This window comes from Anomaloglossus baeobatrachus, chromosome 2, assembly GCF_048569485.1.
Source record: "Anomaloglossus baeobatrachus isolate aAnoBae1 chromosome 2, aAnoBae1.hap1, whole genome shotgun sequence".
Taxonomy (NCBI): domain Eukaryota; kingdom Metazoa; phylum Chordata; class Amphibia; order Anura; family Aromobatidae; genus Anomaloglossus; species Anomaloglossus baeobatrachus.
In genome coordinates, this window is record NC_134354.1 from 23769320 (window position 1) to 23782652 (window position 13333).

The following is a 13333-nucleotide window of genomic DNA, read 5'->3' on the forward strand; positions in this document are numbered from 1 at the left end:
TTTGCGGAGATCTGAGCATGGAATTGGGGAAAATGCATATAGTAGAGAATTTAAGGCAGGTGGTGGTACTGTTTTTCTCAGGGAATACTCACGGAGCTCTGAATATGTAGCTCCACAAGCAGGGCACACCCACTGAGCTATAAAACCTGCAGCTCCACAAGCACGGAACATCCACTGAGCTCTAAACCTGCAGCTCCACAAGCAGGGAACATCTACTGAGCTCTATACCTGCAGCTCCACAAGCAGGGAACATCCAATGAGGTCTAATCCTGCAGCTCCACAAGCACGGAACATCCACTGAGCACTAATCCTGCAGCTCTACAAGCAGGAAACATCCACTGAGCTCTAATCCTGCAGCTCCACAAGCAGGGCACACCCACTGAGCTCTAATCCTGCAGCTCGGAGCTCTAATCCTGCAGCTCCACAAGCAGGGCACACCCACTGAGCTCTAATCCTGCAGCTCCACAAGCAGGAAACATCCACTGAGCTCTAAACCTGCAGCTCTACAAGCAGGGAATATCTACTGAGCTCTAAACCTGCAGCTCCACAAGCAGGGAACATCCAATGAGGTCTAATCCTGCAGCTCCACAAGCAGAGAACATCCACTGAGCTCTAATCCTGCAGCTTGGAGCTCTGAATATGCAGCTCCACAAGCAGGGCACACCCACTGAGCTCTATACCTGCAGCTCCACAAGTGGGGACCATCCACTGAGCTCTAAACCTGCAGCTCCACAAGCGGGAACCATCCACTGAGCTCTAATCCTGCAACTCCACAAGCAGGGAACATCCACTGAGCTCTAAACCTGCAACTCCACAAGTGGGGAACATCCACTGAGCTCTATACCTGCAGCTCCACAAGTGGGGAACATCCACTGAGCTCTAATCCTGCAGTTCCACAAGCAGGGGACACCCACTGAGCTCTATACTTGCAGCTCCACAAACAGAAATAACCAGTTGATAGTCAGAGGTCCCTTTTTTAATGAATTTCCACCCTCACCTTATTTCTGCTGCTTTCCCTGCTGTTCTCAGGTCCTCACTTCTTGCTCTTTCTCTTGCAGCTATTGCTCGCCACCGATATATGAAGCAAGCTCAGGCCCTTGTGCCGTGGATGATGGAGAAACCTTTCTACGCCGGAGCCGATCGCAACTCTCAGCATTCGTCCTATCAGCTCAACCCTTTGCTCCAGAGAGGTGGGTGCAGACTTGTGTATTTAAAGGACCACTCCGGGTAAAGCGTGCACCCTCTTATGTCTGATTTGGGGCGCTTGCACATATTTTGACTTTGTCTCTTTCGACTGTATTTTGCAGACTTCTCCCTGCAGAACAGCCTCCCCTTGGCCAGGCAGCCGAGCCACCCCACCCACAACAACCACATGCTGGATTTTCTAGAGACTGAAATAAAAAACCTAAACACAGCCCAACCTCTAGCGGGGGGCGTCCATCACAGTGGAGCCAGCCAGCACCCCAGCATGTTGTCTTCCCTCAGTGAGATGGGCGTTGGGGTACGAGAAGTAGAACGTAGAATTATTCAGCTCCCACCCATTGTGGAGCATGTCGTTAACTCCCACAGGAGCAGCAATTCCTCCCAGCATCGGAGGCACCATTCATGGGACCTACTGGAGGCTGATCGGAGGAGGAACCGGCCACAGGACGACTCTCACTCTGGTGACGACTGGCGAGAGCGGCAGAGAAGCGACCGTTCTCAGGGTTACAGACGGGATCCCCCAATTGAAGGGCGTCCAAGGAGAGATCCCTCGCCTCCTCGTAGACGTGATCGAACCAGCCCCAGCGACGACTACGGCTACGAAGACCGCCGTGGTCGCCCCAACTACAGCTCCGACAGGCAGAGGTCACCGGAGAGGGAGCAGAGGTCCAGGAGGAGAGGAAGCCCCGAACGTTACACCCGTAGACGGAGGAGTCATTCCCCACAAAGTGATCGCAACTCTTGGAGTTCTGACGAAGAGAGTCACTACAGAGACAGAAGGGAGAGACGGACGCGGTCGTACGAGTGGCCCGAAGACAAACCGCCTAGCTACAAATCACTGGACATCACTACGGGGAAGAGCAAAAACTCAAGAATCGCGGCGGCCAGACAGTCGGTAAGACGTTCGGAGGTTAATCAAATGGTTATCCTCCACCAGTTTTTGGACCTTAAACACCAAAGGTTGATGAGTCCGAGACCCCCGACTCTTTTAACCTGCCTCTTAGATGGCAGCAGCAGAATAGGAGCGTGGAACTTGTGGCCTTTTCAATCACTAGATGACTGTATCGAGGACAGGAGTGATAGTGTCCCGATCTAAGGAGGGGGATGGAGACAAGTGAGAGCCCACAGAATGAGCACTAAGGAGTGGATCTTTTCGAGTCCGTGACCCGTCCACTTGTGTTATTGAGGATAGGCATCATGTGACAGGGGCAGGAATACGATATGAGGAGGGGGATAGAGACGAGGAGGTTACGGACCTGGGAGTTTCATAGTTGAGAAAAGCAGGAGCCCGAGCAGTGCAGAGTATTTCAGGAGATACAGAGTTCTTCTATATTGGAGCGCATGAGGAGGGGGATGGAAACTATCAGAGGTACATAATGGAAAGTGCTAGCTCCTCTGCAGCAGAGTATTTTAGCAGTATGATTATGATGTACAAAGGTTTGGTCCTACCCCCAAAAAATTAGGAGTGATACATAAAATGGGGAAAGGAGGGAGATGCAGCTGCAGTTCCATCCTATGGGAGTTAGATCAGAGACATCTGATTGGCACAGATCATAAACTTCAGCTGTGACATTACAGGTAAATCCCGCCCACTCAGTAAGCTTAAAAGGGAAGATGGCCCCTTACTGACCCCACAAAAGCAAAGGAAAAGGCCCCAAGTCTGCAGATCACACACCCATACAGCTACAGCTGGGGAAGTAATTTTGTGTAATTATTGGCACCCCTTTAAGATGAGTTTAGTTTTTCAATCAATGTTCATAAATCTCTTTATGTTTTAGGATCGCAGCTCTCGGAGTGGAAGGAGCATGGTCATCTAATGGAATGGTCAGTGCGTAGATGGAGGTGATATCACCCCCGTCACACCCATGGCGGCCCGTAGACTGGGCACCTGACGTGTCCTTACAAGGGACATTGCCGATCTGACGTGCCGTCGTCTTTGCCCATCTCACTGGCAATGATCAGGACAGGACCTTCCTTTCTAGGGTTCCTTCGATTTGGTGAGGGCACCATATAATATAATGTCCTGGATATTCGTCACTTGCTTCTCTGAGGACCAAGACAACATGGCGACTTGTTGGATACGTCCAATGCTGGATGTCACATTTTTCGGGGGATACAAAGACAATCCGTCTCTCGGCTTGGACACTAGTTTGCAGTTTGAAAGGAACGTGAGACCTGATAGTAGTCCTCTTACACCGTGCCTTGCTCTACCCTCCTCCCATAGGCTCCGCTGTAACATACTGAGGAGGGTCTGCCTTTTTCTTTTTAAAGTGAAGCGCTGCTCTGGAGGAACCATGAGCCATAATATAACACACAGCAGTCCATTCACTTGAATGCTCTGTTATGCTGCATTTTGCTTGAGGATTTATTTGGTCACCCAGAGCACCCCCAATAAAGGTTGATTGCTTGGGTGATGAGTGGGGGCTGGTCTTAAGGTGTCCTGATCGTACAGTAGAGTATGCCTTTATATACCAGCTGTGACCTGTGCTGTACAGATAAGCTGCAGAGTAAGACAGGCCGTAACTCAGGATCAGTGCTAGAGAAGTAGTGTAATGTATGTACATGGTTGCATCCAGTATCATACTCCAGAGCTGCACTCACTATTTTACTGATGGATTCACTGTGTACATACATTACATTACTGATCCGGAGTTACCTCCTGTATTCTACTCCAGAGCTGCACTCACTATTCTGCTGGTACAGTCACTGTGTACACACATTACATTACTGATCCAGAGTTACCTCCTGTATTATACTCCAGCGCTGCACTCACTATTCTGCTGGTGCAGTCACTGTGTACATACATTACATTACTGATCCGGAGTTACCTCCTGTATTATACTCCAGAGCTGCACTCACTATTCTGCTGGTACAGTCACTGTGTACATACATTACATTACTGATCCAGAGTTACCTCCTGTATTATACTCCAGCGCTGCACTCACTATTCTGCTGGTGCAGTCACTGTGTACATACATTACATTACTGATCCGGAGTTACCTCCTGTATTATACTCCAGAGCTGCCCTCACTATTCTGCTGGTGCAGTCACTGTGCACATACATTACATTACTGATCCGGAGTTACCTCCTGTATTCTACTCCAGAGCTGCACTCACTATTCTGCTGGTGCAGTCACTGTACATACATTACATTACTGATCCGGAGTTACCTCCTGTATTATACTCCAGAGCTGCCCTCACTATTCTGCTGGTGCAGTCACTGTGTACATACATTACATTACTGATCCTGAGTTACCTCCTGTATTATACTCCAGAGCTGCACTCACTATTCTGCTGGTGCAGTCACTGTGTACATACATTACATTACAGATCCTGAGTTACCTCCTGTATTATACTCCAGAGCTGCCCTCACTATTCTGCTGGTGCAGTCACTGTGTACATACATTACAGTACTGATTCTATAATGATCCTGAGTTAAATCCGTCATTATACTCCAGAGCTGCACTCAGTGACTGCACCAGAAGAATAGTGTGTACATATATTACATTACTGATCCGGAGTTACCTCCTGTATTATACTCCAGAGCTGCCCTCACTATTCTGCTGGTGCAGTCACTGTGTACATACATTACAGTACTGATTCTATAATGATCCTGAGTTAAATCCGTCATTATACTCCAGAGCTGCACTCAGTGACTGCACCAGAAGAATAGTGTGTACATATATTACATTACTGATCCTTAGTTACATCCTGTATTAGACTCCAGTGCTGCACTCACTATTTTAATAGAGCAATTTTGGATAAGTAATGTACAGTATGTACACAGTGACTGCACCAGCAGAATAGTGAGTGCAGCTCTGGAGGCTAATACAGGAGGTAATTCCGGATCATTAATGTAATGTATATACACCGTGACTGCACCAGCAGAATAGTGAGCGGAGCTATGGAGTATAATTCAGGAGGTAACTAAAGATTAGTTATGTAATTCAAATACTAAATAATTCAGCCTTTACTTTACAAATCTGATGCTGATCTATAAAACCTCTGACTCTCCGTGCTAGCTCTGTACACTACATCGCCCGTGGAGCAGAAATCACCGGTGATCTGTAACATCCTGAGCCCGTCATTCTGAGAGCCTGCAGGAGCCTTGGCTGCACTGGAAATGCAGCTCTGGGTGAAAGGCAGATATGTAGATATTTTTATTTGATATTTTTATTACCTAATGATGAATGTAAATATTGAGCGATTTGCGCCTTTTACTGTGACCGGTTTCTTCCTTCTGTGATGCCGCGGCCTATGTGAAGATGGCGTAGTGTAAATTAAAGCCTTTTTACGGTTATCGCTGCTCCTGTTTTGCTTATTTTTGTTCTACAGGAGTTAAGTGCGTCATATGTGGAGTCACAAAATGTTATACAGCTGCAATCAAAGTTATTCGTCCCTCCCCCACACACACACACACACCTCCCCCCACACACACCTCCCCCCACACACACACCTCCACACACACCTCCCCCCCCCCCCACACACACACACACACACACACCTCCCCCCCCCCCCACACACACACACACCTCCCCCCCACACACACACACACACACACCTCCCCACACACACACACACACACACACACACACACACACACCTCCCCCCCCCACACACACACACCTCCCCCCCCCCCACACACACACACACCTCCCCCACACACACACACACACACACACACCTCCCCCCCCCACACACACACACACACCTCCCCCACACACACACACACACACACACACACACCTCCCCACACACACACACACACCTCCCCCCCCCCACACACACACACACACACACACACACCTCCCCCCCCCCACACACACACACCTCCCCCCCCCACACACACACACCTCCCCCCCCACACACACACACACACCTCCCCCCCACACACACACATCTCCCCCCCCACACACACACACACACCTCCCCCCCACACACACACACACCTCCCCCCCACACACACACACCTCCCCCCCCCCACACACACACACACACACACACACACACACACCTCCCACACACACCTCCCCCACACACACACACACACCTCCCCCACACACACACACACCTCCCCCCGACACACACACACACACACACACACACCTCCCCCCCCCACGCACACACACACACCTCCCCCCACACACACAGCTCCCCACACACCTCCCCCCCCCCCCCCCTCCCACACACACACACCACCCCACACACACACCTCCACCATTACAAGTTTGGTTTGTTAGCAAATTAACAAACTTTCCGCTGTTTACAATAAATGACTGAATGAAAAGAATTCATAGAATGTAAGAAGTGGTTTCTCTTCTCCAGAAATGACCGTTTCACTGACTTTTGCAGTCTCCGGTTTGGCCATCATTTTGTGATCTGCGTCCTTATTACTTAGTCGAGCCTCTCTGGCTGTTAAAATATATTAGAGCTTAAAAAATAAAATAAATTATTAAAGAGTAACAAACATTTATGTAACGCTTGCGGCAGGGGATGGTAAAGTGGCGATCATGAGTTGACCCTCTGGACCACAGGGGGGCCCAGGCTTACCCTTAGAAGGAGGGTCTTGACTAAATGCCCACTGTGGGGCAGACGCCAGGTGCCACTCCCAGGGCAGAGACCGGGACAGTGGCAGTTGACTCCTAGGGCAGGTGTGGACACAGTCACTATTACAACAAGAACCTCCAAGGTAACTGAGGCTGGCGGCACGGCTGTGTTGGATAGACAGTCTCTGGTAAAGCAATGGCCTCCAGGGTAGCTGAAGCCCGTGGCACGGCTGGTGTGAACAAACACAGTCTCTAGTATAGCAAGAGCCTCCAGATAGCTGAGGCTGGTAGCATGGGTGGACAGACAGTCTCTAGTAAAGCAAGGGCCTCCAAGGTAACTGAGGCTGGCGGCACGGCTGTGTTGGATAGACAGTCTCTGGTAAAGCAATGGCCTCCAGGGTAGCTGAAGCCCGTGGCACGGCTGGTGTGAACAAACACAGTCTCTAGTATAGCAAGAGCCTCCAGATAGCTGAGGCTGGTAGCATGGGTGGACAGACAGTCTCTAGTAAAGCAAGGGCCTCCAAGGTAACTGAGGCTGGTGGCACGGCTGGGTTGGACAGACAGTCTCTAGTAAAGCAAGGGCCTTCGGATAACTGAGGCTGGTGGCACGACCGGGGTAGACCGACACAGTCTCTAGTAAAGCAAGGGCCTCCAAGGTAACTGAGGCTGGTGGCACGGCCGGGGTGGACAAACAGTCTAGTATAGCAAGGCCCTCCAGGGTAGCTGAGGCTGGTGGCACGGCCAGGGTGGACAGGCACAGTCTCTAGTAAAGTAAGGGCCTCCGGGGTAGCTGAGGCTCGTGGCACAGCCGGGTTGGATAGACAGTCTCTAGTAAAACAATGGCCTCCGGGGTAGCTGAAGCCCGTGGCACGGCCAGGGTGGACAAACAGTCTCTAGTATAGCAAGGGCCTCCGGAGTAGCTGAGGCTGGTGGCACGGCCGGGGTGGACAGACACAGGGTACCGACGAGACTGGTAAGGGCACAGAACCACTAACTACCTGAACACTTTGATAAGGCACTTTCCCACTATTGGAGGTGCCTGAAGTACCCAGTGCCTCTCAGCGCTAGGTTGAGAGGCATTTCCAGGAAATAGCACACTGGCCCTTTAAGAGAAGAGCAGTCCTAGCAACACTCTCAGAGGTCCTGTGCCGGGTGCACAGGTCCCCAGGAGGGGGAAGCAGGAAGCATCCACGTGGAGGACTGCGGCACATCGGGTAGCATGGTGACTGCCGCAGCGGTGAGTAAGAGTGCATCCAGTTTCAAATCTTTATTTTTTACATCGTTGAATGTGTTTGAGAACGATAAAACATAAAAATGATCAATGTAACTCAAAATTAATATCCCATGGACGTCTAAATATGGAATGATGCTCAAAATCAAACTGGAAAATCAAATTAAAGGCTGATCAAACGTCAGGGGAGATGCCTTAAGACAAGAAAATGAGACTTTGTAGTGTGAGTGGCCTCCATGACCTCCCTACAACACCTGGGCATGCTCCTGATGAGGTTGTTCTCCTGAGGGAGCTCCTCCTAGATCTGGATTAAAGTATCAGTCAACTCCTGTACAGGTTTGTGATGCAACGTGGTGTTGGTGGATGGAGCGAGACATGATGTCCCAGATATACTCGGTTGGACTCAGGTCTGGGGAACGGGCAGGCCAGTTCATAGCATCAATGTCTTCATCATGCAGGCTCTTTGGACACACTTGAGCCACATGAGGTCTGACATTGCCATGCATCAGAAGGAACCCAGGGCCCACCGAATCTGAATATGTTCTCACAATGGGTCTGAGGATATCATCTCGGTATCTAATGGCAGTCAGGGTACCTCTGGCTAGCACATGGAGAAAGAAATGCCTCCTTACACCATTACTGACCACTGACAAACAATCATGGAGGATGTTGAAGGTAGCAGAACGTTCTCCACGGTATCTCCAGACTATGTCACATCTGTCATGTGCTCAGTGTGAACCTGCTCTCATCTGTGAAGAGCATAGGGCGCCAATGTCAAATGTGCCAATCTTGGTGTTCTGTGGCAAATGCCAATCGCCCGACACGGTGTTGGGCTGTGATCAGAACCCCCATTTGTGGACGTCTGGCCTCCATACCACCTTCATAGAGTCTGTTTCTGACAGTTTGAGCAGACACATGGATATTAGTGGCTGCTGGAGATCATTTTGTAGGGCTGTGGAACTGCTCCTCCTGTTCCTCCATGCACAAAGGAGGAGGTAATGGTCCTGCTGCTGGGTTGTTGCCCCACTACGGCCCCCTCCACCTCTCCTGGTGTACTGGCCTTTCTCATGGTATCTGCTCCATGATCTGTACATGCTACCTCTTGGGGTGAGAGCAATGCAAAAATGCAAAAGTGACCAAAACAACAGCCAAAAAGGATGAGAACAGAGAAATGGTCTGTGGTCACCACCTGCAGATCCGCTCCTTCATAGGAATTGTCTTTCTAATGGCCGATCGTTTCTACCTGTTGTCTGGTCCATTTTCACAGCAGGTGGAGAAACTGTTTCACAATTGTAGTTGCTTCATAACCGGACAGTTGGATTTCACAGAAGGATGATTGACATGGAGTTACATTGTGTTGTTTGTGTTCCTATCATCATCACCGCCGGGGATGAAGAGGCGATCGGGAGTGAATCCAATGGTGAGCTGGACGACAGGGTGGACCCAGACCCACCTGTGCAAGGGAAGCACGTCGTCTAGGGACTGTGGCAGCTGAGCTGGGGTTAGGTCACAGCAGGACAGGCTAAGGTCAGGTAGGCCATACATGGGAACACAGTACAGTTCAGACGGGACTACCATGGGGACAGGATACAGTTGAGGAACGGATCAGGCTCGTCCCAGTGTGTGAATACAAAATATTTTCTATATGCTTTTTACTGTGAGAATATATATGCTTTTCTATAACCAAACTTTCTTTTTTATATGAGTAAGAAGGAAGAGTCTGTTTTCTGATTACTGCTGGTATCAGGAAAGCAAGTATGTGTATATCAAGGTCAGTAGCTGAAGACTGATACAAAGGAACCGGATTGTTGCAGATGTTGATATCAAAGACTGGCTATCTGTGCAAGTCCAAATTTATGGCCTGAGGTGCTACGTGCCAAAATCTCTGCAAGATATGGAGTTGGAGACACAGGAGGGGCTGGAGGGGGAAGTCCCAAAAAATAGATAAGTCACAGACTTTTTGCATATGTTTTTAATATAACCTATGGCATGCTTAGGAATTTTACTAAAAGATTAAGCCATTACAGCTCTATAAAAGGCTTGTAAAAATACATCACTCTTGTGCACCTTCTCAGAGAAGGAATTCGTACTAGCTAATCTGTGTGGTGTGGATTTCTTCGCTGACACTCAATGACTATTAATCAGCAATTACAGCAGACATTTACTGTTAAGAAGGAGATTTTCCAAACAATGGAATTTCTCCTTGACACCAGGACACAGGAACAGACTAGGAACTGAGGCAGGGCAGATCAGGGATACTGGCTGGTCTTGGCCACGGAAATGGACTGAAACCAAGGACAACAGACACTAGAAGTCATCAGGGTCCACATTGGTTAAGGGTCGTCAGACATCGGGTACATGTGCCGCTACAGCAGATGTAGACCGCAGCAAGGTAGCGCAGGCACAACAAGTGTTGACCGTAGCAGGGTGGTGCAGGTACAAAGAGCGCGGACTGCAGCAAGACAGTGCAGGCACTACGGGTGCGGATCACAGCAGGGTGGCACAGGCACCACGGGCATGGAACGTATCTGGGTGGTGCAAGCATAGCAGGATTGGACTGTTACAGGGTGGTGCAGACACAGCAGGTGTGGACCGTAGCAGGATGGTCTGGGCTCAAGCACATATTCAGGACTTCAGGTTCAAAACATAAATGGCTTTATTCACAGGACACAAGCTTCAAGTATCTCACAGGGTTTAAGTGCAAAAAACAGCAGAGGTACAGAACACAGAAACTGGTACCAGGAGAACACATGGACAGCACAGATCCAGGGCAGACATCAGCATACCAGAACTATAGCAGTCAGGACTGGAGCTGGGTGCAGGCAGACCAGAGCAACAAGGCAGGACCAACACAGAGCTAGGTTTAGTAACCTAAAGCAGTTGCTCAGCCCAGCCTATCAGGGAAGAGGAACGTTTATACCAGATGCCTCCCAGCCATAAGCCGGGGATACCTTTAGGCTTTGACCAGGAACCCAGCAGGTCAAGCTCAGGGCCTGGAGCCTGGGATCGAACAAATGTGAATGGTTGTACTGGACAGCAGAGGACCACGCAACATGTGAGCAGCAACGTAGCAGAGCAGGAAATTAAAGCAAGCAACCAAAAGGAAACTGCAACGGTATCCAAGCTGGGTAGCATTAGAGTTAAGGGACATCGGTGCTAGGGCACATCGGAGTGCTGGCAGGTGCATGGAACCGGAAGGCCGGCTCTACAGTTGCCTTTCTTGTTTTGAGTACTGTATGTATATGTATGTATACATATTTGTGTGTATGTCTCTATAATATATAATATATGTATATCTATATATAGATATATATATATAGATAGATATATAGATATATATATATATAGATATATATATATAGATAGATATATAGATATATATATAGATAGATATATAGATATATATATATATAGATATAGATAGATATATAGATAGATATATAGATAGATATATAGATATATATATATATAAAAAAATAGATAGATATAGATATAAAATATAGCTCTGGCAAAAATGAAGAGACCACTGCACATTTTTATAAAAATAATCTCTCCATGTCTGTAGCCATTCCATTCCAGAGTCAGTTGAATGCCACCATTCCATCATTCTACTTAATGTGCTTCTGATTAGGTCATCACCTGAACCAAATCCTATTTAATGAGGGAAAGTATAAGAAACACTGCTGTGGTCTTCAAAATCCTCCTGCAATAGGACAAGCTGGAGGCAAAACAAGTGCTAGTAATATCCAAAAAGTAATAGGAATGAAAAAAATAACTTTTAACCATGCTAAAGGAATTGAAAAGAAAAGTCTTGAGTGAGGAAAAGAAGGGCTCGATTCTGGCTTTACTAGCAGAGGGACACAGGGAGCGTCATGTCGCCTCCATCCTTACAATTTCTAAGACTGCAATCCATTACAACAAGGTCAAGCAGCAGACATTGGGGACAACAAAGTTACAAACCGGCAGAGGGCGAAAGTGACTCTCCACTGACCGGGATGATCGTCATCTTATTCGAATGTCACTCAGCAACCGCAGTATGACATCAAGTGACCTACAGAAGGAATGGCAAATGGCGGCTGGGGTGAAGTGCACGGAAGAACAGTTCATAACAGGCTCCTAGAGGCAGGGCTCAAGTCATGTAAAGCTAGAAAAAATTAACCTAAAAAGAATACTCTGATCCATATTAAAGATGCATGAACCTTAACAAGAGTCACCAAAGCAGAGAATAATTTATATAATAGACTCTATTTGTAAGTACCGTAAATCAGTAAATAAAAGGCTACGTGCCAAAAGATTTACAAAAAATACAAAATTTGTTTTATTAAGCAATGCGATACAAGGACACACAGTGAGTGCAATCAGTGAAAATAAAATCAATAACACACAGACAAAGACATGGCAGCTATGCGTGTCAGGATAAAATATCACGCCAAAATCTTGGCTACAAGGGAGATGTAATTAATGGGAGACCAAAAGTGATTGGAAGTGGCACAATACAAAATAGCATGAATGTAAATGTATCTGAGTAAGTTGTACCAAAATCAACCACTAGAGGTCGCACAAGGTTGGGTCACAAATTTAATACAGGACACTGCAAATCACAGCTGAACAGTAGCAGCAATGCGGCACAAATATTATAATAAATATGGGAGTTTGTAATAATACATAAATAATGACCAGAATTGGTCTTTTACACTCTCAAAATTCATCACAAAAAGTCATAAACCATAAACATGCCAGCTGTTTCAGTAAAGAAGTAATATACCTGCAGTATGCATATATGGTTGCAAAGAGATTTTTTATATGGAGAGATTGATAATGGTTCTGCAAAAACACACAGTGCAACCAAAAGCTAGTGAACCTGTATGATGTGCAGCCTCACATCCCCTATATAAAGTTACAGACCATAGGGTAAGCAGTAAGGAGGCATGTTGCCAATGATCAGCAGGGGGAGATCATTCTGCACATGAAGGAGAAAGTACTCCAGGAAGATGGAGCGACCCACCGAGGATAAGACCTGACTGAACACGCTGCCCTGCACCTCAACACGTGTTTCGCTACCGCTTCATCGGGAAGCTAGAAAAAAGCCTATCATCAATGAGATGCAAAGGAGAGCCAGGCTGAAGGTTGCCACAGACCATAAGTATTGGACTATAGAGGACTGGAGTAAGGTAATCTTCTCTGTTGAGTCAAATTTTCAGCTTTGCCCAAGACATGGTCGTGTAATGGTTAGATGAAGACCTGGAGAGGCATACAAGCCACAGTGTCTTGCACCCATTGTGAAATTTGGTGGAGGATCGGTGATGATCTGGGGATGCTTCAGCAAGGCTGGAATTGGGCAGATTAAACTTTG

At 47.8% G+C, this 13333-nt stretch overlaps 1 protein-coding gene across 1 annotated transcript in view; it reads left to right on the forward strand.

The window, feature by feature from the left end:
- Positions 1-5660, forward strand: part of ILDR1 (immunoglobulin like domain containing receptor 1) — a 50890-nt gene extending 45230 nt beyond the window's left edge. Inside the window, 3 exon segments of the mRNA XM_075333276.1 lie at positions 1059-1190; positions 1308-2098; positions 2982-5660. Of these exon segments, the coding sequence (XP_075189391.1) occupies positions 1059-1190; positions 1308-2098; positions 2982-3020 (962 nt within the window). The 3' untranslated portion in view covers positions 3021-5660.
- The last annotated feature ends 7673 nt before the right edge of the window (positions 5661-13333 follow it).